Raw genomic sequence first — 23,170 nt, forward strand, 5'->3', positions numbered from 1 at the left:
TCCACCTGTCTTTCACCCCTGACAAAAGCCAAGACACAAAACCATGAGACAGGTAAATGGGGAGGGGAGCACTGTTTAGATAATACCTGTGAGAAGTATAAGCTATTTTATTTTGATGTGATAATGTTAATGCCTAAAAGGACCAGCTTGGCAACTACACAGCAGACTGTCAGTCAACCACATTTCAATCATCACTAAGGCCTGAAATTAAAGGAAAGACATGGAGGGATAGAATAATTTGGGTGACCTTTAGAAAAGAAATATAAGATTGGTATAAGTGATCAAAATTCCTCAAAGGAAATTCAATTCAAGGAACTAAGGACAAGAAAGAAGGATGGATAATTTGACTTGGAGCAACTTAAAAGAATGTAATGCCACACAAGTGGGAATTATACATTTTTTCATTATGTTCTGTCAACAGGAATACAGGGTAAAGGGATGGGCTGTACCATCAAATGACTAATAACGCATCGCTCCTGTAAGCCATGGACTCCATTCTTGTTCTGTCTCTGTAATAACAAATGTACTAACACAGTCCAGGTTCTTTGTTGCTATTATAAGGAGTGGTTGGAAGATCAAAGGAACCAGTAGAATGTGATTTATGACACCAAATAATGATCTTCACAGGCGGACCACTCAAAATGTAGAAAAATGCAAGTAGAAGTCTTTAAAATCTAAAAGAGTAAAGGGTATGGCAAGATAGATCTGTGCTCCTATAGACAGGACTATTTCATTATGAATAGGAAGCAATATGAGAATATGTAAGTAATTGGCCCTCAGCAAGGAAGAAGCAGAATAGGCTTCTGTTCCTAGCTAGTAATATTTCATTTAAAATGTACTAACTGGGAGCAATGGAAGAAGCACAGGAATCAATACCTCAGTTCTGAGGGCTATGAGAAACTTTTTCCTTATATTTATACAATGCAACTCTGGGAAGTCTTACTCATGGTAATAAAGAGAAGCCTAGATCCCACAATAATAAACAGGAGGTAACACACTAAAAACAAACAAACAAACAAACAAACAAAAACTCAAAGACTAATGAAACTAAATTAAGAAAAAGAAATAAATTTATATTGAAAAAATAATAGACATAGGTGTCCTGAGATTCTCAACTATAAAAAGAATATAGTAGTATCAATCTGAAAGGTTGTCATAGTGATTAAATAATACATATAAAAATCTTAACAGAGTAGTACATAACAAGTGCTTAACAAACAGTCACTATTATTATTACAACCAGGACAAAGAATAATTTTACTAATAAGAACTTTCAAATTGGACTAATCATTACATCTCTGCTACAATATCATTTTAAGCACATAAATATGATCACTGTTACCCGCCCAGGCAGCTCTTGACTAGATCATCAACTAGACATCATAAGAAAACTCGAAATAGCATTTGGAAACCGAGGCAAGGGGAAAGGAAAAATTACCTGAGTAGGCAATGGCTGGCAAAAACATGTGACATCATTTCTGAGCAGCATTCACAGACGAGGGCTCATTCACAGGACACAAAGACAAGAAGAATAAAAGGAAATCAAGGCAATTTCAAAGTCTTAAAAATTAAAGGAAATTGCTGTGATGTAAGACCTGGTGAAAGGTAAGAGTTATTTCCAGAGGAACCTGTAAGAACATTTGCTAGATCCACGTTTATACAGTTTGAAAACAATTTAAGACTTGTCACCCTTTTACCTACCAACCAAGGGTCAGTACATTTTCATCATAGTTTATTTCTAGGAGGATCTTAATTTTTCTTTTTTATATCTAATTCCTTTCTGCTCCAAGTGTGAAATTTATTTTTGAAGAATTTGATTTTTTTTTTTAAATCAGTGATCCTTTCCCCTATTCATTTAATTCTAGAAAGCAAAGGTGACAAAAAGAAAGGAAAGCCACTTGAACCCTGGAGGCTTACTTGTAGACAGGACATTCAAAACTGTTTTCAGAAAAGGGTAAACAATGAAGAAGGGTCCATGAGGGAAGGCAGACATTGAAGCAAAGAAATCTGTGCAATTTAAAGGCTAACTGTCGAGGAGAAGCAAAGCTCCTGCAGGTAGTGGATAAAAATGGGGTTGCTATGGCTTTTCCTCTCTCCTCAGCAATGCAAGTGCTGCCTGTGACTGAGCAGTCTCTTAACAGAAGTCCTGAAGGTTTCCAGGTGGCTTATTAACAGATTCATCTATTTATTTCAAAGTTTAGAATCTGCTCCCTTTCAGACATTACAAAACTGAGAAATGTCTCTTTCACAAAAATAAAAATTAATGAGAACTTTAATTTTATTGCCTTTTCTCACTCTCCTGATAACTATCCTTTTTTTTCTTTCTTTCAAAACCCAAATACATCCCTTCTCAAGCTACATATTGGTCTTAGCACTGAATTTTCTCTCAGTCTTCCTGTACAGGGCCTCAAAAAAAAAAAAAAAAAAAATGCCCTAGGGAAGTGACCTGAAACCAGACCAGTCCAGATCCCTGGTCGCCATCACAGTTTCTCCATCCTAAAAGCACACTTAAGGCTCAAAAAACAAAGTTAATGCCCAAACAGCCTGTGAGGCACATAGACATGGAAATGTTCTATCCTGGTCATACCAGGCATCAGATAAAATATTTTAAAATCTTCAATGGGCCATTCATTTAGAAAGGGCTCTAACCTTTTAAAGTCGTGTACTAACATTAGCAACACTTGATCAGGGATCTCAGATCACACCCACCATGGCTTCTTTGTCTAATGAGCAAGGAAGCCGTGTCATTCTGGTTGCCTGGAAATTCCTATCTGGTCCACTGAACTGCTAAGATCTTGGATCCCTATTAGACTGTGGATCTCCACATAATTGATATCTCTGTTACAGAGAAAGAAGGAGCCACTGTACTTGCTCCACAGCTTTGTGTCAGATGCTCCAAGTTTGGTTTCAGCCAGGCTCCCAGCTCCCTTAGGAGCTCCCAGGCTCCCAATGCCAAACTCCATGCTTCGGCAAGGGGGAGGAAGGCTGGAACCTCGGGAAACCCAGCCCTCTCAGGTAGAGGGGTAGATGCTTGCTTCCAGTGGACCACATGTGGTCCCCTTTGTTAGCACCAATCTTTCATCATTTAGTTCCTCACAGACTAAATTACAGCTTCTCTCAGAGAAGAGGACTTGGGTACTGAGAAGGAATTAAGGTAGAAATTCCAAGGAAAAACGTCCACAAGGTCAAGCAAAGCAGCATCCGAGGCCAACACAAGGAAGTGGAGGAAGTCAATGAGCAGCAAGTCCGGGGGACTCGACTTTCCCTGGTTCTGCTCCAGCTCACGGCCCCACCTGGCCCCCGATCACGGGCACCACCTCTTCGATCCACAGTAAGTCCAGTGGAGCTGAGGCTCGGGTTTGCCGGTGGTGAATTCGGCGTAGCCGTAGAAGGTACAGGATGATGGCCAGTAGCACCACCAGGATGCAGGCAAAGAAGAGATAGTGGTTGTAGACAAAGGAAAGACGGAACCAGCTACCATGGGCTTGTCGGACACCTTCCTGCCGAAGATCCCTGGGAAAAGAGTTTGAAGGCAGAAAGAACCATTAGTTTCACAGAGCACCGTTTACTCTGGTTTGACAGGTCCCGAAAAGTTGGTGCCTGGACTCCATCCTCACATTCTCTGATGCCAGCTACACAGAGCAGGCCAAGCTGAAGAACACCCCCAGCTCCAGGGCTGCTGATTCCCCGCTCTCCACTGCCTACAGAAAGAGCCTCATGGGCTCACAGGCTCACCCTCTCCAGAATCTTGGGACAAAACTGAAAGGCCTTAGAAACTAAAGCCAAGGCCGGCGCCATGGCTCATTTGGCTAATCCACCGCCTGCGGTGCCAGCACCCCAGAGTCTAGTCCCGGTTGGGGCGCCGGATTCTGTCCCGGTTGCTCCTCTTCCAGGCCAGCTCTCTGTTGTGGCCTGGGAGGGCAGTGGAGGATGGCCCAAGTGCTTGGGTAACTGTACCCACATGGGAGACCAGGAGGAAGCACCTGGCTCCTGGCTTCAGATTGGCGCAGCGTGCCGGCTGTAGTGGCCATTTGGGGGGTGAACCAATGGAAGGAAGACCTTTCTCTCTCTCTCTCTCTCTCACTGTCTAACTCTGCCTGTCCAAAAAAAAAAAAAAAAAAGAAAGAAAGAAACTGAAGCCAAAAAATTAACAGAAACACAAGCTTGGTCTTCTGTAATACAAACCATAAAATACAGTGTGTAAATGCAGTACTAATGAGAATTCGGGCATCCCCTCAATCCAATCAAGAAATTAAGAATGTGTCTAATTTCTTTAAAAGGTTGCTGTGTTCCCTTGCAATCTAGGCTATATCTTAGAGGAAGCTATCACATGATCAATTATATTATAATTCAGGAAAAAAAAAAGAGACATATAAACCAGAGTGCGGTCATCCAGTGCTCTGCCTAGAACAGGAGCTGCTCTGTGGTGGTCTAGATACTGTATTCATTTTGTTTTGTTTGATCTGAAGAGTGTTTTTTCCCCCAAAATGGAAGACTTCATGTAAATTACAATGTAGATTTCTGGCTTCTCTGGACAAATGAGACCTGGAAAATGCTGGAAGGTCAACCAGTCCCTTCGCTGGGGAAACACATTCCATTTCCTCACAGCCTCAGTCAGCCCACTTCCCTCACTTCTGTCACCTGCCTGGCTCCTGAGAGTTTAGAGGAACAAGCACCAAAGATTAAAAATTCATCTCGGTTTGTCTGAAGGAGCACAGGGGCAAGAGTTCCCAAACAACTGTCTCCAGTATCTTACACTAAGGCACTGTACCCAGCTGCCAGGGCTTGGTGACCCCATCTCCTCTGAAAGCATCTCAGGTCCTTCATTCTGATTTGGGCCGATCAAAACCTCTGCTGGGCCACTGACAAAATTTCTGAAGTGACTCTACCCATGCGGAAAGACTGCTCAAAACAGACAGCCTACTTTACTTCTCTAGTCAAATATATTTTCCCGGGTAACTTAAGAATGACGTTTTAGCTGGTCAGGCACCATCTTGGAAGTAGTTAGTAACAGCTTAATCCTAAAGATGCATCTGCTGTGGATGAACAAACACAGCTGGGTTCTGAAATGGCAAAGCTGAGGAACAGATTCCAGACCAAGCCTTCTCAGCCCTCTTTGTGTGTGAGTGAGTGACAGCAGCTCATGTGGAAGCAAACATGGGTAGGGGTGGGCTTCACTTGAGGCACCTGGTCTGAGGCTGTGGCTAACATCCTGTGGGCTCAACGTATCAGTGAGGTCAGTCTCACTTTACCTGAGTGGTAAGAACCGGGTTTTATACAGAATGGCTCCCAGCGTCCACTGAACCTCTCGGTCATATACCAGCTGAGCCGTCCGCAGGTTTGAGTAGTCATAAGGAAAGTGGAATCCTTCATGTAGGACTTGGTACATCCAAGCTGACTTAAAACACTGATATCTGTGAGACAACAAATCAATTCCATTAAAAAAAAAAAAATTGCAATGCTCTTCCTTTGCAACACTCACTGTCTAAACACCTGCTCTCCCCACTTCACTTCCTCATCTCTAGGAGGAACCACATTGGAGCTCATTTTCCCCTCCATCTACCACAAAAGTGAAGGCTACATTTAGGCGATAATATTGTGTTATCTTTTATTCCTTTTCCTTTATTTTTTTGTTTTGTTTTTTTAAAGCCCCTATCAGAGAACACAGTGAAATTTCTTGTAGGTGTTGATAATATGATGTCTGGGATTGGCTTAGAAATAACCCAGGGATTGGGCTGGCACCGCGGCTCACTAGGCTAATCCTCCGCCTGCGGCACTGGCACATCAGGTTCTAGTCCTGGTCGGGGTGCTGGATTCTGTCCCGGTTGCCCCTCTTCCAGTCCAGCTCTCTGCTGTGGCCCGGGAAGGCAGTAGAGGATGGCCCAAGTTCTTGTGCCCTGCACCCGCATGGGAGACCAGGATAAGTACCTGGCTCCTGCCTTCAGATCAGCACAGTACACTGGCCGCAGCGCGCTGGCCACACGGCCATTGCGGGGTGAACCAACGGAAAAGGAAGACCTTTCTGTCTGTCTCTCTCTCTCATTGTTTACTCTGCCCGTCAAAAGAAAAAAAAAGTGGAGCAGGCGGGACTCGAACTGGCGCCCATATAGGACGCCAGCACAGCAGGTGGTGGCTTTACCTACCTGCCACTGCAGTCCCTGGGTTATTATTATTATTATTATTATTTTGACAGGCAGAGTGGACAGTGAGAGAGAGAGACAGAGAGAAAGGTCTTCCTTTTCTGTTGGTTCACCCCCCAATGGCTGCTGCGGCCAGCGCACCGCACTGATCTGAAGAAAGGAGCCAGGTGCTTCTCCTGGTCTCCCATGCAGGTGCAGTTACCCAAGCACTTGGGCCATCCTCCACTGCACTCCCGAGCCACAGCAGAGAGCTGGACAGGAAGAGGAGCAACCGGGACAGAATCTGGTGCCCCGATTGGGACTAGAACCTGGTGTGCCAGTGCCACAAGCAGAGGATTAGCCTACTGATCCGTGGCACTGGCCTGCTCCACTTCTGATCCAGCTCTCTGCTATGGCCTAGGAAAGCAGTAGAAGATGGCCCAAGTCCTTGGGCCCCTGCACCCACGCAGGAGACCCAGAAGAAACTCCTGGCTCCCGGCTTCAGATCGGCTCAGCTCTGGCCATTGTGGCCATCTGGGGACTGAATAGTGGATGGAAGACCTCTCTCTCTCTCTCTCTGCCTCTATCTCTCTGTAACTCTGACTTTCAAATAAATAAATAAATCTTAAAAAAAAGAAAAAAAGAAAAAAAAGAAATAACCCAGTTGTGATCAGAGGGGCACAGTGGGGGAAACAAATGTGAGACTGGCCAGGAACTGGTCACTGTTACCAGAGGCATACAGGAGTTCACTTTCCTGTCCTGTGTGTCTATTTTTAAATTTTAAACTAAAACATTTAGAGAACAGAAGGACCAGTGGGCTAAAGTGACAAAATGTTGAGGTCTGTTGAGGTGCAGTGACAATATGTTACTACTCTTTCCACTTTGCTGCATGTTTGACATTCTCAGGGTCCGGCGCTGTGGCGTAGCAGGTAAAGCCACTGCCTGCGGTGCCGGCATCCCATATGGGCCCTGGCTCAAGTCCCAGCTTCTCTACTACTGAATCCATCTCTCCCTATGGCCTGGGAAAACAGTCAAAGATGGCCCAGGTCCTTGGGCCCCTGCACCTGCGTGGGAGACCTGGAAGAAGCTCCTGGCTCCTGGCTTTGGATCAGCCCAGCTCCAGCCATTGTGGCCATTTGAACCAGCAGATGGAAGACCTCTTTGTAACTCTCTCTCTCTCTCTCTGCCTCTGTGTAACTCTGCCTTTCAGATAAATAAATAAATCTTTTTTTAAAAAAAGTTTAGTTTTTAAAAAGACCAACACTTTTGGCATCCAGCCACGCAGAGAACTCTCTTTGGGAACCACTGGTTCCCCTGGCTTCTCCAGAAGAGGCTGCTGGGCCCCTGTCTCGTCAGATAAAACCTGAAATCATCAAATTCTCTTTCATGTTAAATCCAAGCGGCACGAAGTGCTTGCTCTCTGCGTTATGCTCCATCCACGCACACTTTAGGGCTACATCTGGGGGAGAACAGTTACTTACTTGAGTCGATGCTCGTCTGCATGGGATGAAAAGAGGCCATCCTTGAATCTCTGAGTTAGAACTGACCACGCCATGCCACAGTAATCCTGGAGCGATCACAGAGAAACGGCACAACATGAGAGTGGAGGCAAACTCCCTAACTTCCCCACAGTCACAGCTGTTGCATTTCCTTTTCTTTAAAGGATTTATTTTAAAAATTTGAAAGGCAGAGTTACAGAGAGAGGTAGAGACAGAGGTCTTCCATTTGCTGAACAGGGCTAGGCCAGGCTGAAACCAGGAGCCAGGAGCTTCTTCCAGGTTTCTCACATGGATGCAGGGTCCGAAGCACTTGGACCATCTTCCACTGCTTTCCCAGGCACATCAGCAGGGAACTGGAGCAACCGGGACTTGAACCCGCACCCATATGGGATACTGGAGCTGTAGGCCAGGGCTTTAACTTACTGTGCCACAGCACCAGCCCTGGCTATTGCATTTCTTTTTTCTCCTTCCTTCCTTCCTTCCTTTTTTTTTTTTTTTTTGACAGGCAGAGTGGACAGTGAGAGAGACAGACAGAAAGAAAGGTCTTCCTTTTGCCGTTGGTTCACCCTCCAATGGCCGCCACGGCCGGCGCGCTGTGACCGGCACACCGCGCTGACCCAAAGCCAGGAGCCAGGTGCTTCTCCTGGTCTCTCATGGGATACAGGGCCTAAGCACTTGGGCCATCCTCCACTGCACTCCCTGGCCACAGCAGAGAGCTGGCCTGGAAGAGGGACAACCAGGACAGGATCCGGTGCCCCGACCAGGACTAGAACCCAGTGTGCCAGCGCCGCAAGGCGGAGGATCAGCCTATTGAGCCGCGGCGCCGGCTGCTATTGCATTTCTAAAGTAAACTGTGGCCTATCAGCTTAGGAAGGAAAACAGAAATGGCACATTCATTCTCTGCAGAGTGTTGGACCCCTCTCTACTCCCATTGCCTCCACATCTTGCACAAGACCAGCCAAGCTAGCTCCTGAGCCCTTGAGGCTGCAGAGGTTAAGGTCAGGACTAGGAAGAGCAGTATCAAAAGCCTAGGAGGGGCCAGCGCCGCGGCTCACTAGGCTAATCTGCCTTGTGCCAAGAGTATTCTAAGTGCCATAGGATCAAGCACTGGATTAAAAAGATAAAATCCCAAACCTCATGAGGCTTACAGCCTACTGGGGACAGATAATACACAAACATACACATGTACGTATGTACACACACACACATATGTATATTTTAGATACACAAAGTGATGTAATGCTCAGAGAAAAAATAAAGTAGGGAAGGACTGTAATTCTGGCTAGGGTGGCAAGGAAAGGTGGCGCTGGGCGGATAGCATCTGAGTCAGAACAGAAAACACTAAGGGAACAGAGTCATCTCTTTTACCTGGGAAGAATAACTTACTAAGTCACTAGCACCTTTAGTGTTCAAGGCAATAGAATTTGAAGCTGTTTTGAGAAAAGAGCAAGATTTGGGTCCTGGACAGTCAGGGAGCCCTGGACTCTGGAAAGGAAAGGAAATAAAGGGAATTCCTGGGGCTGGTAAGGAAAGAGCAAATGTAAACCAGGTGTTCCACAATACGTTTTCAGCACAGAATAGTACAGGTATTGCAAATATTATTCTACTGAAAGTCTTAGACCAAGAGAACCCTAGAGAATTTTAAGAAGAAATGAAAGAATAAAAATACAAGAGGACAGACTCTTCACTGAAGCTTCTCTGATGAAAGAGATCAGAGAGTTATACAGAAACTCAAAGAGAGGCTGGCATCGTGACATAGTGGGTAAAGCCACCACATTCCATATGGGCACCAGTTCAAGTCCTGGTTGTTCCACTTCCAATCCAGCTCCCTGTTAATGGCCTGGAAAAGCTGTGGAAAAATGACCCAAGTACCCAGACCCCTGAAACCCACCAGGGAGACCCAGGTGAAACTCCTGGCTCCTGGCTTCAGCCTGGCTCAGCCCTGGTCACTGAAGCCATCCAGGGAGTGAATCAGAGGATGGAAGATCTGTCACTCTTCCTATCTCTCCCTCTGACTCTGTAACTCTGACTTTAAAAAAAAAAATCTTGAAGAAAAAAAAAAAAAACTAAAAAAGAAGACAAAATGAATACAGGGAACTATAGAAAGTGGCTAAATTTTTACCAGGTAACTAATGATTTAAGTTTATAAGATACTTAAAACCCTATATGTGCTCAAAGTGAAATTTTAACTCCTTCCTAATTTTAAATTTGAACAATACTTCCACAATCACTGCTTTTCACAACACCTTTCTAATATTCTAAGTGACCCCATATCACTCTGGTGTAATAGCTCAAACCAAGAGAAATAAAACATTCTTGCTCACCTGTGTGACAGTTTTATATCCCAAAGCACATAAAAATTAAGTACACCCAGCAAAGAGAAAAATACCTGAAAATGACAGTGTTTGGCCATACACATTAAGCAAGACTGTTAGAGGAAAACCATTAGCTGCCACAACAGTTTTATGTTTGGGTGATAATTTGGGTGATATGACACCCACAGAAAGCTTAACTAACAGCGAGAAGGCAGTACACGTGGGACATTCCTCACCTTGAAGACACAGAGGGCCCCTGCAAAGAATCAACTGAGATCACGCATGCAAAGCCTTTTTTGTGGGGCCTGGCACAAAGGGGTGCAGCCAGCATGAGTCATCTTTACCATCATTTACCTGAGCAGCCTTGGCAAATGTTGGCCCGTGGTAGTGGCCACCGATGCGCAACACATCCTCTGTACAGTAGAAAAACTCTGAGAAGCCATAGAACTCGCTGTTGTTGAAGTCGATTGGCGACTGGTAGATGCCATTCAGGGAGGCATGGCTGGTGTTGGAGCGAGCCAGCAGGGGCCTCAGCAGTGCCCCACAAGTCGCCCAGTCCCCTTTTCCTCGAATATGCAGGACGTGGCCATTCCTCTCCAGCACGTCTGTGAGTCCCACGGGCAGGCAGGGGTCCAGGAATGGATTGTCAGGGCTCAGACCTGTCTTCTGGCCCAGTAATCTGCCACAATGACCAAAACAAAACATGTCACCACTGTACTCAACCTCCTCTAAGAAATACAGTGTGCTTCACAGACGGCTTGTCACTGTTCTTCACGACTTCCCTACAAGGGCAGGGTGGAGTATTACTATGCACATTTAACTGACGCCAGTTCATTTGGCAGGGAAAAAAACGGAAGAAAGAAGGCTGTGATCAACTTTGCTCAACTTTGTATCAACGTGTATGCTTCCCAGAGTAGAGTGAGACTGGAGAACCAGCTGTTCTCCCTCTTGTCTTCATTCCCACATGCCCTAGCCATGTGAACGTGAGTCTCAGGTTCAAAAATACAACAGGCAGGAGGTAAAGCAGAAAGGGCTGGAAGAGGTTTCCTAAGGAGACCACGATGGTGGCACACAGCGGCAACGGCCGGCAACAGTGACAGAGCACAGGCCTGCCTGGCACAGACCCACTGAAGCACCAGCTCCAAGAAGAACCTGCAGAACGGGAAACCTGAATGGGGAGGAGGGTGGGTTTTCCCACCACAGCCATCGCAGTTCCAGTTACTTCAAGTCTGTCCTTGCCTCGCAAATGGGTTCTCCTTCCTAGGGAGGCTGATGTGCACCTCTGGCCAAGGACAGAAATGAAAGGAGACCAAACAACTCTGCCAACTGCAATTCATAATTCATCAGCTCCACAACATACGTGCGGCCAAGAGCGGGCCTGTTGGGATGGAGACGCGCTCACGAGGGTAATGACCGAGGACGGGAACGAGGATGTGCTCTGACCAACGGGAACCTGACTATTTCGCAGACACAGCTCCAACTCTAAGGAAAACTGTCACACAATTGTATTTCAGAAGAGAGCCATGAAGTTTTGCCAGCCAGGCAGCACAGGTCTCTCCAGCAGACTGGCAGCTACACACGATATGCCATTAGCTCATCAATCTCCGGGAATACACAGATGACTTGGACACTTGGCAGGAAACTCCTAGTGCCTGGGAAGGAGGTGATACAGCTGGCAAGAAGATGTGAAGCAGCAGAGAACAGCAGACAGAAAGAACTCAGGACAGCTGGCAACCGAAAGGAAAGCCCAGCAGCTGACGAAAAAGGGAAAAATAGAAAGATGTGACACTCTCCGACAGATGGTCTTCAAACGCCAGAAAGCCTGCAGAAGCCACCTGGGTGCTCAATCCAAGCAATGTCTCTATGGAGTTAGGAACACCTGCAGGACGCAGGCACACTACTGCTTACTCTGAACACAGCCATCATCCGCGGTACCAGGATTCTCTAGTACACCTTGAGCTCTTAGTGACTGGGACTTACATAAACAAGGCTACAACACAAATTTTCTTTTTTCTTTAATTATTTGACAGATAGAGTTAGACAGTGAGAGGGAGAGACAGAAAGGTCTTCCTTCCGTTGGTTCACCCCCCCAAATGGCCGCTACGGCCAGCGGTACACGGATCCGAAGCCAGGAGCTAGGTGCTTCCTCCTGGTCTCCCATGTGAGTGCAGGGCCCAAGGACTTGGGCCATCATCCACTGCCCTCCCAGGCCACAGCAGAGAGCTGGACTGGAAGAGGAGCCAACTGGGACTAGAACCTGGCGCCCATGTGGGATGCCGGCACCGCAGGCAGAGGATTAACCAAGTGAGCCATGGCGCCGGCCCCAACAAATTTTCTTTATCATACTCTAAATGTAAGACAACTGATTGCTGTGGAGAAATTATTAGAAATGGAGTATGCCTGTACCTCTTTAAGCTGGTGTTTCTAGCTAAATAAATTAATATAAGTAATTTTATGGTGGACAGGAACTCTTCTGTCCATTATGCCTTCCCTCAATGTGCACAATGTCAAAATAAAATAAAATAAAATATAGAAACAAAACAAAAAACAATAAACCCACAATCATACTTTATGGTCTAATTTCTTATTTTGGTACTCAAATGAAGATTCAGTGATCTGTCCAATGCTCAAAGGAAAACTGACTCTCCTGGACCTAATAAGAGATTTTAATTTTTTTTTTTTTTTTTTGACAGGCAGAGTTAGACAGTGAGAGAGAAAGAAAGAGAGAAAGGTCTTCCTTTTTCTGTTGGTTCACCCCCCAAATGGCCGCCATGGTGGGCACACTATGCCAATCCAAAGCCAGGAGCCAGGTGCTTCTTCCTGGTCTCCCATGGGGTGCAGGGCCCAAGCACCTGGGCCATCCTCCACTGCCCTCCCGGGCCACAGCAGAGAGCTAGACTGGAAGAGGAGCAACCGGGACAGAATCTGGCGCCCCAACCAGGACTAGAACCTGGGGTGCCAGCGCCGCAGGCAGAGGATTAGCCAAGTGAGCCACGGCGCCAGCCGAGATTTTAATTTTAACTACACATACTTTTTATCTTTTACGCACACTACAGAACCTAACTTTCACATAAGATGCAACTCCAAAATAATTCAACAAAAGTTTCCATGCAAAAGGAGCTGCTAGTAGCTACATTATACTAAACATTTTAAACAAGCAATCTAATTGGCCCCACCTATTCCATGATGTCATGTTTGAATGTGGGGCACAGCAAGAGATATTCCAATAAGCTACACTTTTTTATGAATCATAACCAGAAAGGTCAGAAGGGACCCTTACTCAGACTGAGAGGAACTGCTGAAAGAGGGTCTTCACTGCTGAAACAGAGTCTTCAGCAGGTACTACCACTTGGCAGGGGAGGTCAGAAAGGAGAAAGCCATAATGCTTCTGTCTCAGTTGGACATAAACGCTGGTATTTCTTCCTAATACCTGAGGACATATCGCTTCTCCACCTTTTGGCTAAGATCAAGCGTAGTATCTAACACCTGACGACATTCTAGCTCAGAAATCCAGGTCCCAGATCAAACGCACCTGTTTTTGTTAAGAGTTTCATTCAGCACAAGCTCTTCGTAGCGCTGCCGGGCAAAGTTGCCTCCAAAACCCAGAAAGGTGGTGACATAAACCCTGTACACATGTTCGGTGTGTTGCACATCACAGCCAAGGTTGAACTCAGCCAGCAGGATCTTGGCAGCTTCTTCCTAGAATGCAATGGTAAGAGGAAAAAAAAAAGGAATTTTACTTTTGATTAATTTCTAGAAAGCAATAGTACTGCAAATACACCAGGCTTCAATTTCTGTGACTACTCGTTAACATAGCTTGTAGCATTCTTTCTTCCTCATAGCATTACTTCAAACAAAGACATAAAATTACAAGACTAAGCTAAAAAATGTATAAATTAGAGACTAAATACCAAATTAGAGACTGAGTTACTCTCCCTAGTTAAATAGGAGGCAGAATTATCACAGATGATATCATTTGCTTGCTGGTACATTGCTGTGTCTTGCCATTCTCCACAATGGGAATGTGTTATTTTTATAAATAGGAAACTATCCTTTACTACAGAAATAACTTTAAGGAATTTAGGGGCTAATCATGAGATTTTCTTTATAATCTTTTCTAAACTATTCGGGAAGCCCTCAAATTCCTTATAAAAGATTTGGGACAGAGAAAGTTCAATTTTATTTTACCTCCAATAAAAAGGTGCTTTTTTTTTTTTTAAGATTATTTATTTGAAAGGCAGAGTTACAGAGAGGCAGGAGCAAAGACAGAGAAAGAGGTCTTCCATCTTTGGTTCACTCCCCAGATGACTGCAATGGCTGGAGCTATGCTTATCCAAAGCCAGGAACCAGAAGTTTCTTTTGGATCTCCCACATAGCTGCTGGGGCCCAAGGATTTGGGCCATCTTCTACTGCTTTCCCAGAGAGCAGAATAGAAGTGGAGCAACCGGGACTCGAACTGGCGCCCATATGTGATGCTGGCACTGTAGGCACCAGCTTTACCCGCTATGCCACAGTGCCGGCCCCTAAAAAAGGTGCTCTTTTTTTCTTTTCTTAAACCTCAGGTGCAAAGGTTCAATTAATGATAGTCTGCGGCTTGTCCTGCAAAGCCACACCGTCTGAGAGAGCAGGGTGACAGTGTCCTTCCCACAAGGAGCACTGGAGATAAGTTTTGGTGAGCATGTTGGACTTTATTCACAGCCACGTATACTTTTAAAGGGCAGGGAGAAGGGGCATAACTAACTCTGGGGAACACTAACATTAGGACAGAACCGACACTGGTGCCAATATGCCTCTTCAATCAGCTTGAAGGTCACGTAGCCAGGGTAGCTTTCCAGGTGGGCCTGGGCCACACCCAGGAACAGTTTACCTGATTGGCAGAAGGCAGGGGTGGGGAGCAATATGCTTGGGCTTCCCGCCACCTGCCAGCTGACTGCTGGGATCGTCCACGACAGTCCTTAGTTTATGGCATGTCATCTTGGTAAAGCATCTCTTGTTCCATATTTTATTTCCTTTGTTTTGTCCCCCAAGCCCACTCCCATTCCCATTCACTGACACAGTCAACTATTCTAGTGAGCTTAACGTATAGTTTCTGTTTACATGCATTGTTGCCAGAAGGGGATAACTGCTTGGATTTTATATATATATTTTGACAGGCAGAGTTAGACAGTGAGAGAGAGAGACAGAGACAAAGGTCTTCCTTCCGTTGGTTCACCCCCCAAATGGCTGCTACGGCCGGTGCGCTGCACCGATCTGAAGCCAGCAGCCAGGTGCTTCTTCCTGGTCTCCCATGCAGGTGCAGTTACCCAAGCACTTGGGCCATCCTCCACTGCCTTCCCGGGCCACAGCAGAGAGCTGGACTGGAAGAGGAGCAACCAGGACAGAACTGGCACCCCAACCGGGACTAGAACCCGGAGTGCTGATGCCGCAGGCGGATTAGCCTAGTGAGCCGCGGCGCTGGCTTGGATTATATTTATTTTTAATTTGTACTGTACCCAATACATCCAGTTCCAGGGGTACACCCAGAAGATCTGAAAACTTGTATCTAACAAAAGTGTGTAAGTGAATTTTCATAGCAATATTATGCATAATAGCTCAAAAGTGGAAACACTCCAGATGTCCACAGGTGAACGGATAAACAAAATGTGGCAAGGTCACACAATGGGCTGTTACTCAAGACATAAAAAGGGATGAAGTAGTGACACATGCTGCAACATAGGTGAATCTTGAAAGCACTTTGCTAAATCAAAAAGGCCAGACACAAAAGGCTACAAGTTGTATGACTCCATTTAAATACAGACAAATTCAGTGGGAACAGAAAGTAGACTGGAGGCTGTCAGGGCTGGCAGAGGGGAGAATGGAAAGTCAGTTCTGAGGAATAAAGGATTCTTCTGAAGGGTGATGAAAAAGTTCTGGAAGACTTTGGTGGACGTGGCTCCCAAGGCACCAGCAGCCAAACGGACACTAATGGCAGCTGGGGCATGCTGGTGAGGCTGCATAGGGCGGACAAGGGTACCCACCATCCAGATGGGCAGAAAATGTCTGCCATTTGGCCACTGGGGGCATGCAGAGGGCAGTGGGAGCTTCTGATCCAGAGCTGAGGAAAAAAGGTGAAGCTATCTATGGATGCTGGGAAAGTGGTGAGCAACAAAGTGGCCACAGAGTTCATGCAAATGGTCTTCCTTATATGCCTTCCCTCTGGCTGGGAAGCAGGCAGAAATATTTAGCTTTAAAAAATATCTTTGTACAAGTGTACTTCAAAAAGTTCATGGAAAATTCATATAAAAACTATGTGGGGAGGCTGGTGCTGTGGCGCAGTGGGTTAAAACCCTAGCCTACAGCGCTGGCATCCCTTATGGGCACTGGCTCGAGTTCTGGCTGCTCCACTTCCGATCTAGCTCTCTGCTATGGCCTAGGAAGGAAGTGGAAGATGGCCCAAGTCCTTGGGCCCCTGCACCCACATGGGAGACCCTGAAGAAGCTCCTGGCTCCTGGCTTTGGATTGGCTCAGCTCCAGCTGTTGTGGTCATTTGGGGAGTGAGCCAGCAGAATGGAAGACCTCTCTCTCTCTCTGGCTCTACCTTTCTCTGTAACTCTGTCTTTTAAATAAATAAAATAAATCTTTAAAAAAAGTGTGAATTTCAAAATCTTTTTCACCCAAATTTAATTCCACTTTCCATGAGCTTTCTTAAGTCCATGATATGTTTCATTTCCTTTTTTTTTTTTTTACTAAAACTAAGATCCATCTTTAAGATTCATTGCTTTAAAAAAAAAGACAAAAACAATCATTGCTTTGCTATCTATACAAGAGTTATTACAAAGGTTAATGGAAAATCCATATTATGAAAAAACTATACATGATTACAAAAATTTTGCACCAAAATAAACTTTTTTCATTCCATCTTCCTACAGGTTTTTGAAGTATCTGGTGGACTGAATTTGTTGCTCACAAGTATACTTTCTATATCACTGTTGTTTTCTAAATATTTACACACACAAAATCATTTAAGACCTTAAGCCTCTGTGAGACTCCTATTTCTTAGCATCAGAACCATGCCATCACTTTACCTGCTGAATACAAACTGACTGACACAGGCTAGCATGTCACACAAGCTAGTCAGGTCCACAAATCCCCAGTCTCACTCCAAACTGCCAGACTCGTCTCCAGCAGTCCTGTGGGTCTTTTGACACGTATGACCCTAGGCTGTTACAAATGCAGTATAACCCAACATCGAACTCGGTCTCAGGACTTCAGAGCTCAAGTGCACACACACACACCGAAACGCTCAAGACCATATCATCGCCCTTTCTACTGTGGGCCTTTTCTACGTGATTGGGCTTCTCACCCTGCTAGTTATACAGGCGGGACACTCAGCATCGCTGGCCTCCCTCCCTGCCCTACCCACACCACTTCTATCCATCACTCCAAAATACCACTGAAAGTCTGCTCCCTTCCGTTTCCACTTAACACTGGTGAGTTCAGTCCCTTATCATTTCCTGTTCAAGAGTCCCTGACCTGTATTTCTTTCTCCTAATGACACCCAAATTATCGGTGTCATAGTCACACAGTTAACACAATCATAAAATTCAGAGCTGGGAAGAGCCTTCAGAGTTGAATGATTTACAGATGATGAAACTGAAGCCCATGTGATTGCCCTACTCAAAAACCTCTGCTGGTTCCCCACCATCTACAAAAGCCAGTTTCTTAGCATGGCACTCAAGGCTCCTCTTGATCTAAGTGCACCTTACCTTCCCAGCCTTATCCATTACCACACCTGAGAATCTTACACCGCAGCAGGCTGTTCAACAGTTCCAGGATGTTCTGGGCTCTTTACTGCTTTCGCTGTGCCTCCATATACACAGTTCTCCTCAACCTCCACTATGTACAGCTGCTAGCATCCAAGGCCCAGGCAAATACGTTACCTTCCGTGAAGCCAGCACGGCTCTCATTTAAGCTTTTGCAAATGTGGTCAACCCTGTCAGGATCCAACCAAATTGTCACAACCCTATTTATTTATTTATTTATTTATTTATTTATTTTTTGACAGGCAGAGTTAGAGAGAGACAGAAAGGTCTTCCTTTTTCCGTTGGTTCACCCCCCAAGTGGCCGTTATGGCCGGCGTGTTGTAGCCAGCGTGCTGTGCTATTCCGCTGCCAGGAGCCAGGTGCTTCCTCCTGGTCTCCCACGTGGGTGCAGGGCCCAAGGACCTGGGCCATCCTCCTCTGCACTCCCGGGCCACAGCAAAGAGCTGGCCTGGAAGAGGAGCCATCGGGACAGAATCCGGCACCCTGACCAGGACTAGAACCCGGGATGCCGGCGCCGCAGGCGGAGGATTAGCCTAGTGACTAGTGACCCGTGGCGCCGGCCACAACCCTGTTTAAACCAGAGTGGTCAACCACTCTCGTCCCAAAGTGGACATTCAGCATTCTCTGGTGACACTTTTGATTATCAAAACTAGGAGTGAGGATTGTTACTGGCATCTGGTAGAGGCCAGGGATGCTGCTAACATCAGATGACACATGGGACAGTCACCTACAACAAAGAATTATCCAGGCCTAAACATGAAGAGTGCCAAGGATGAGAGCCCTGCTTTAGACCAGATTACAGCACTGTCATGATCTGCCTTTTACCACTGACTCCACTGATAAGATTATGACAGTGTGGCTAACACCCCTTATTCCTTGCACATTAACAGGGGCTCAAAAGTGTCTATTTCTCTCCATTCTCTATGATGAAACGTTTCCCTCAAAATACATTCTTCACATTCTAATAGAGTAAGGAATATTAGAAGCAGAAGAGCTTTTCACCAAGATGGTGTTGAAGGTGAAGAAGGAAGCTCCTGCCCATCCTAAAGCAAAGCAAAGGCTTTGAAGGCTGAGAAGGCCATGCTGAAAGGCGTACACACACACACACACACACACAAGAAGATCCACACGTCTCCCACGTTCCAGCGTCCCAAGGCACTACGCCTCCAGCGGCAGCCCCAATATCCTGGGAAGGGCGCCCCCAGGAGAAAGAAGCTTGACCACTGTGCCACCATCAAGTTCCCCCTGGCCACTGAGTCTGCTATGAAGAACACAGAGGACAGCAACACACTTGTGTCCCTTGTGGATGTCAAGGCCAATGAGCACCAGATCCAACACGTTGCGAAGGATTCTCTTACACTGAAGTAGCCAACGTCAACACCCTGGTCAGACTTGACGGAGAGAAGACGTGTGTTCAAATGGCTCCTGATTGCGATGCTTTGGATGTTCCTGACAAAACTGGGATCATCTAAATTGAGCAGGCTAATTCTAAATGTGTTTTTTCACCACTTTAAAAAAACAAAAACAAAAACAAAAACACAGCAGAGGGATGGAACCATCAGTAAAAAGAAAGAGAATAACATTCACTGAACAATAGGTGTGTACCAAATACCACATTCCAGGGTTTGTGCTTGCATGCTTAATCCTCACAACCTTAGGAGATACACAGTACTAATTCTAACTACTAAGATGTCCCAAAGACTTGTCACATGCTAGGCATTTGCTAAATGTTTTACACATGCTATACTATTTCATTTGCACAATGAAGGTAGATACTATTATTTTTCCTTTCTCACACAGGAGGAAACTGGGGCTCAGAGAGGTAACCCACTCCACACAACATAAGCTAGAAAGTATATGAACAGTTATTTGGACCAAGGCAGGTTGGTCCAAAGATAGTGTTCTTTCCTCCTCAAAAACTGGCATACGTAGCAACTGAATTTCCGTAAAACATAAATACCTGTTTTGGAGGAAGGACAGAGGTTGAGGTAGGAACTTCGTAAGCAATTTGGAGAGAGGCTCCTCCCATATCCAGTATCCCTACTGTCCTTCTGCGTCCTCCTGCCAACTCCTGGGAAGTCTCAGCCTCTGATTCTGAAAGGAACAAATAAATAAATCTTTAAAAAAAGAAAAGACAACTGAAAATTAGCACTTACACACTACTGATAGGTTAAAACTTAAACCTTCAGCACTTAAAGAACTGACATAAGAAGACATTATTACTCACCATCCTCATGGTCAAATCTTCCCAAAACAAAATTGATTCCAATCCACGCATAAACCCCTAAGCAAAAATATAAAAGACTTTATTATTAATTCTCTATTACTATATCAGGTATACACCTCTCCCTATAACTGTTCCTTCCTTTCTTGGATAAAAGTAACTGTAGTATTTTATTCCACAATCTCAGTGTATAGATTTAAAATATTTCATCTTGTGATTTTCTTCCCTTTTATAATTATTTACATCTTCCCAAGTTCCTGCAATGAATACAAATTAATTGCAAAAATATGTGCTAAAAAATGTTGGGCCGGCACTGTGGTGTAGTGGGTAAGGCCACTGCTTGCAGTGACAGCATCCCATATGGGCGCTGGTTCGAGTCCCAGCTGTTCCACTTCCAATCCAGCTCTCTGTTATGGCCTGGGAAAGCAGTAGAAGATGGCCCAAGTGTTTGGGCCCCTGCACCTATGTGGGAGACCTGGAAGAATCCCCTGGCTCCTGTCTTTGGATCGGCACAGCTACAGCCATTGTGGCCAATTGCAGAATGGACCAGTGGAATTGAAGACCTCTCTCTCTCTCTCTCTCTCTCTCTCTGCCTCTACTTCTCTCTCTGTGTAACTCTTTCAGATAAAGAAATAATTCTTCTGAAAAAAATGTCAACAAATGTCAATCTTGGAATTCTCATTCTGGGCAAGATGGAGGAAATAAGCACACCTCAAGCTGTCTCCTCACTGAATGCAAATATCAACTCGACAGACGCACAGAGCAGCTTTCTGAACTCTGAAAGTGAGTGATGTGGGAAAGAGATCAAAATATAAATATCACCAAACCATCAGTGAGTGTCGCTTTTTTTTTCCTCCTTAGATATTGCTTGGCCTGGACTCAAGGGCAGCTTGAAACATGAAAGTGAGCACCAGTTGTGGACAGAAAGAACTACAAGATCTTGCTTCCTGGCCCAAGGGGCAGAGAGAGGGACTCCAAAGAGAGGGAATAGAAAAATCACTGCTTTTATTTTCCCCCTTTCTTTCCGAAATCTTATATCCTCTCCTACCCTAGGCATCCTTGCACCAGAAATGAAGTCTGGCAGGTAGCTGAAATTCTAAAGGATGTGACTGTTCCTCTGACTAGAAGGGCTACAGCTCAAGTGTCAGGAGTGCACTCATACTGCACATTCTTCTCCCTGTCTTCCCACCACCTGGTGCTGGGTGCAGACACAATCACAGGAAGTGAGCGGCGGAGTGGACAAACTAAAGCCTGGTTTTCTGACTGGAGGACCGTGAGAGAGAGTACAGTTGTGTATGGACCCCTGGACCTCCGAGCTAAATGTGCTTGCATCTGACCCTAAACAATAAACCAAAGACTTTGAGAACTGAACTAAGGGCAGGACCACTGCCCAGGCTCCAGACTGTCCACTGACTGACACGGACGGGACAAATCCAGTAGTAATGTCCAGTCTTTGAAAAATGAACTAACAGAATCACAGCCCACAGAAGGCAGGTCCGAACTTGAGGCATGATCCTAACCAGATTAATTGCCTTTAAAACAAACAAACAAAATCAATGTTTTCCTCATCATGACTGAAATAGGACTCAGAGGTTCATAAGAGAATATTCAAAATGTCCAGGATACAAAATAAAATTACTTGGCATGCAAAGAACCAAGGAACTATCATCTCATGAGAGAAAAGACTGCGAAAGGTGCCAACCCGGAAATGATACATAGATTGGAATTACCGAAGATATTAAAATAGTTATCTAACCAAGAATATGCACAATCTTCAATGAATGCAAAAACAGAAATTCTCGCAAAGAAAGAGAATATAAGAACAAAATGGGGCCGGCGCCACGGCTCACTAGGCCAATCCTCTGCCTTGTGGCGCCGGCACACCGGGTTCTAGTCCCAGTTGGGGAGCCGGATTCTGTCCCGGTTGCCCTTCTTCCAGGCCAGCTCTCTGCTGTGGCCCGGGAGGGCAGTGGAGGATGGCCCAAGTACTTGGGCCCTGCACCCCATGGGAGACCAGGAAAAGCACCTGGCTCCTGGCTCCTGCCATCGGATCAGCGCGGTGCGCCGGCCGCAGCGCGCCGGCCGCGGCGGCCATTGGAGGGTGAACCAACGGCAAAGGAAGACCTTTCTCTCTGTCTCTCTCTCTCACTGTCCACTCTGCCTGTCAAAAAAACATAAAAAAAAAAAAAAAAAAAAAAAAAAGGAACAAAATGGAGGGGCCGGTGCTGTGGTGCACTAAGTTAATCCTCTGCCTTCGGTGCCGGTATCCCATATGGGCGCCTGTTCTAGTCCCGGTAACTCCTCTTCCAGTCCAGCTCTCTGCTGTGGCCTGGGATAGCAGTGGAGGATGGCCCAAGTGCTTGGGCCCCTGCACCCACATGGGAGACCAGGAAGAAACTCCTGGCTCCTGGCTTCAGATCGGCACAGCTCCAGCCATTGCAGCCATTTGGAGAGTGAACCAACGGAAGGAAGACCTTTCTCTCTGTATCTCTCTCACTGTCTGTGATTCTACCTGTCAAATAAATAAAAATAAAAATTAAAAATTAAAAAAAAAATGGAAACATTAGTAGTGAAAAAATACAAGATAAAAGTTCAATCATTTCCCTTCTGTAGACTTCAACTAGAAGAAATGTAATATCTACTTCTTTTTTTAAAGTTATTTATTTGAAAGACTGAGAGACAAGAGACAGAAAGAGAGCAAAAGATCTATTGATTTACTTGTCAAATGCCATACAACAACCAGGGCTGCACCAATCCAAAGACAGGTGCCTAGAATTCAATCCAGATATCTCACATGGACTGCAAGGACCTGAGTCCTTGCGCAGTCACCTGTTGCTTCGTGGGTAAGCATTAGCAGGAAGCTGGACTCGGAAGCAGATCGGGAACTCAAACCCAGATGCTCCAAAACGGATGTGGGCATCCCAAGCAGCATCTTAACCACTGTGCCAAATGCCCACCTGTGGGGAGCAATCCGGACTAGACTGAGTTACTGGAATTAAGACTTATTCTATGCATCTGCTCTCCCACAATATGGCGCTGGGAGAGAAGTAAACAGCTTCCGCACAGCTGCCTCCAGTTCAACTGATAAACTGTAGGACTTGCTCCTGATTGGAGGAGAGCAGCGTACTCGGCGTGTGGGCAGCCGAGTTGGGATTGGCGGAGGAGGACTATAAAGGAGGAGAGAGACGGCATGCACCAGGAACATCTATGG

General features: G+C 45.7%; 2 protein-coding genes across 3 annotated transcripts in view; one reads left to right on the forward strand and one right to left on the reverse strand.

Moving 5' to 3' along the window:
* Nucleotides 1-16,951, forward strand: part of COX15 (cytochrome c oxidase assembly factor COX15) — a 37,353-nt gene extending 20,402 nt beyond the window's left edge. The window contains exon 9 of the mRNA XM_089314529.1: nucleotides 16,842-16,951. Within this exon, the coding sequence (XP_089170655.1) occupies nucleotides 16,842-16,946 (105 nt within the window). The 3' untranslated portion in view covers nucleotides 16,947-16,951. The remainder of the gene's footprint in view (nucleotides 1-16,841) is intronic.
* The window catches only part of ENTPD7 (ectonucleoside triphosphate diphosphohydrolase 7), a 47,745-nt gene continuing 25,627 nt past the window's right edge, over nucleotides 1,053-23,170 (reverse strand). For both annotated transcript variants that reach the window (XM_089314522.1, XM_008270324.5), the window contains exons 7-13: nucleotides 19,963-20,019; nucleotides 19,696-19,829; nucleotides 13,466-13,632; nucleotides 10,288-10,612; nucleotides 7,601-7,686; nucleotides 5,253-5,414; nucleotides 1,053-3,513 (exon numbers count right to left, since the gene is read on the reverse strand). In XM_089314522.1, the coding sequence (XP_089170648.1) occupies nucleotides 3,282-3,513; nucleotides 5,253-5,414; nucleotides 7,601-7,686; nucleotides 10,288-10,612; nucleotides 13,466-13,632; nucleotides 19,696-19,829; nucleotides 19,963-20,019 (1,163 nt within the window). In that variant the 3' untranslated portion in view covers nucleotides 1,053-3,281. The remainder of the gene's footprint in view (nucleotides 3,514-5,252; nucleotides 5,415-7,600; nucleotides 7,687-10,287; nucleotides 10,613-13,465; nucleotides 13,633-19,695; nucleotides 19,830-19,962; nucleotides 20,020-23,170) is intronic.

Source organism: Oryctolagus cuniculus, chromosome 15, assembly GCF_051225735.1.
Source record: "Oryctolagus cuniculus isolate XC-2025 breed Fujian yellow rabbit chromosome 15, ASM5122573v1, whole genome shotgun sequence".
Taxonomy (NCBI): Eukaryota; Metazoa; Chordata; class Mammalia; order Lagomorpha; family Leporidae; genus Oryctolagus; species Oryctolagus cuniculus.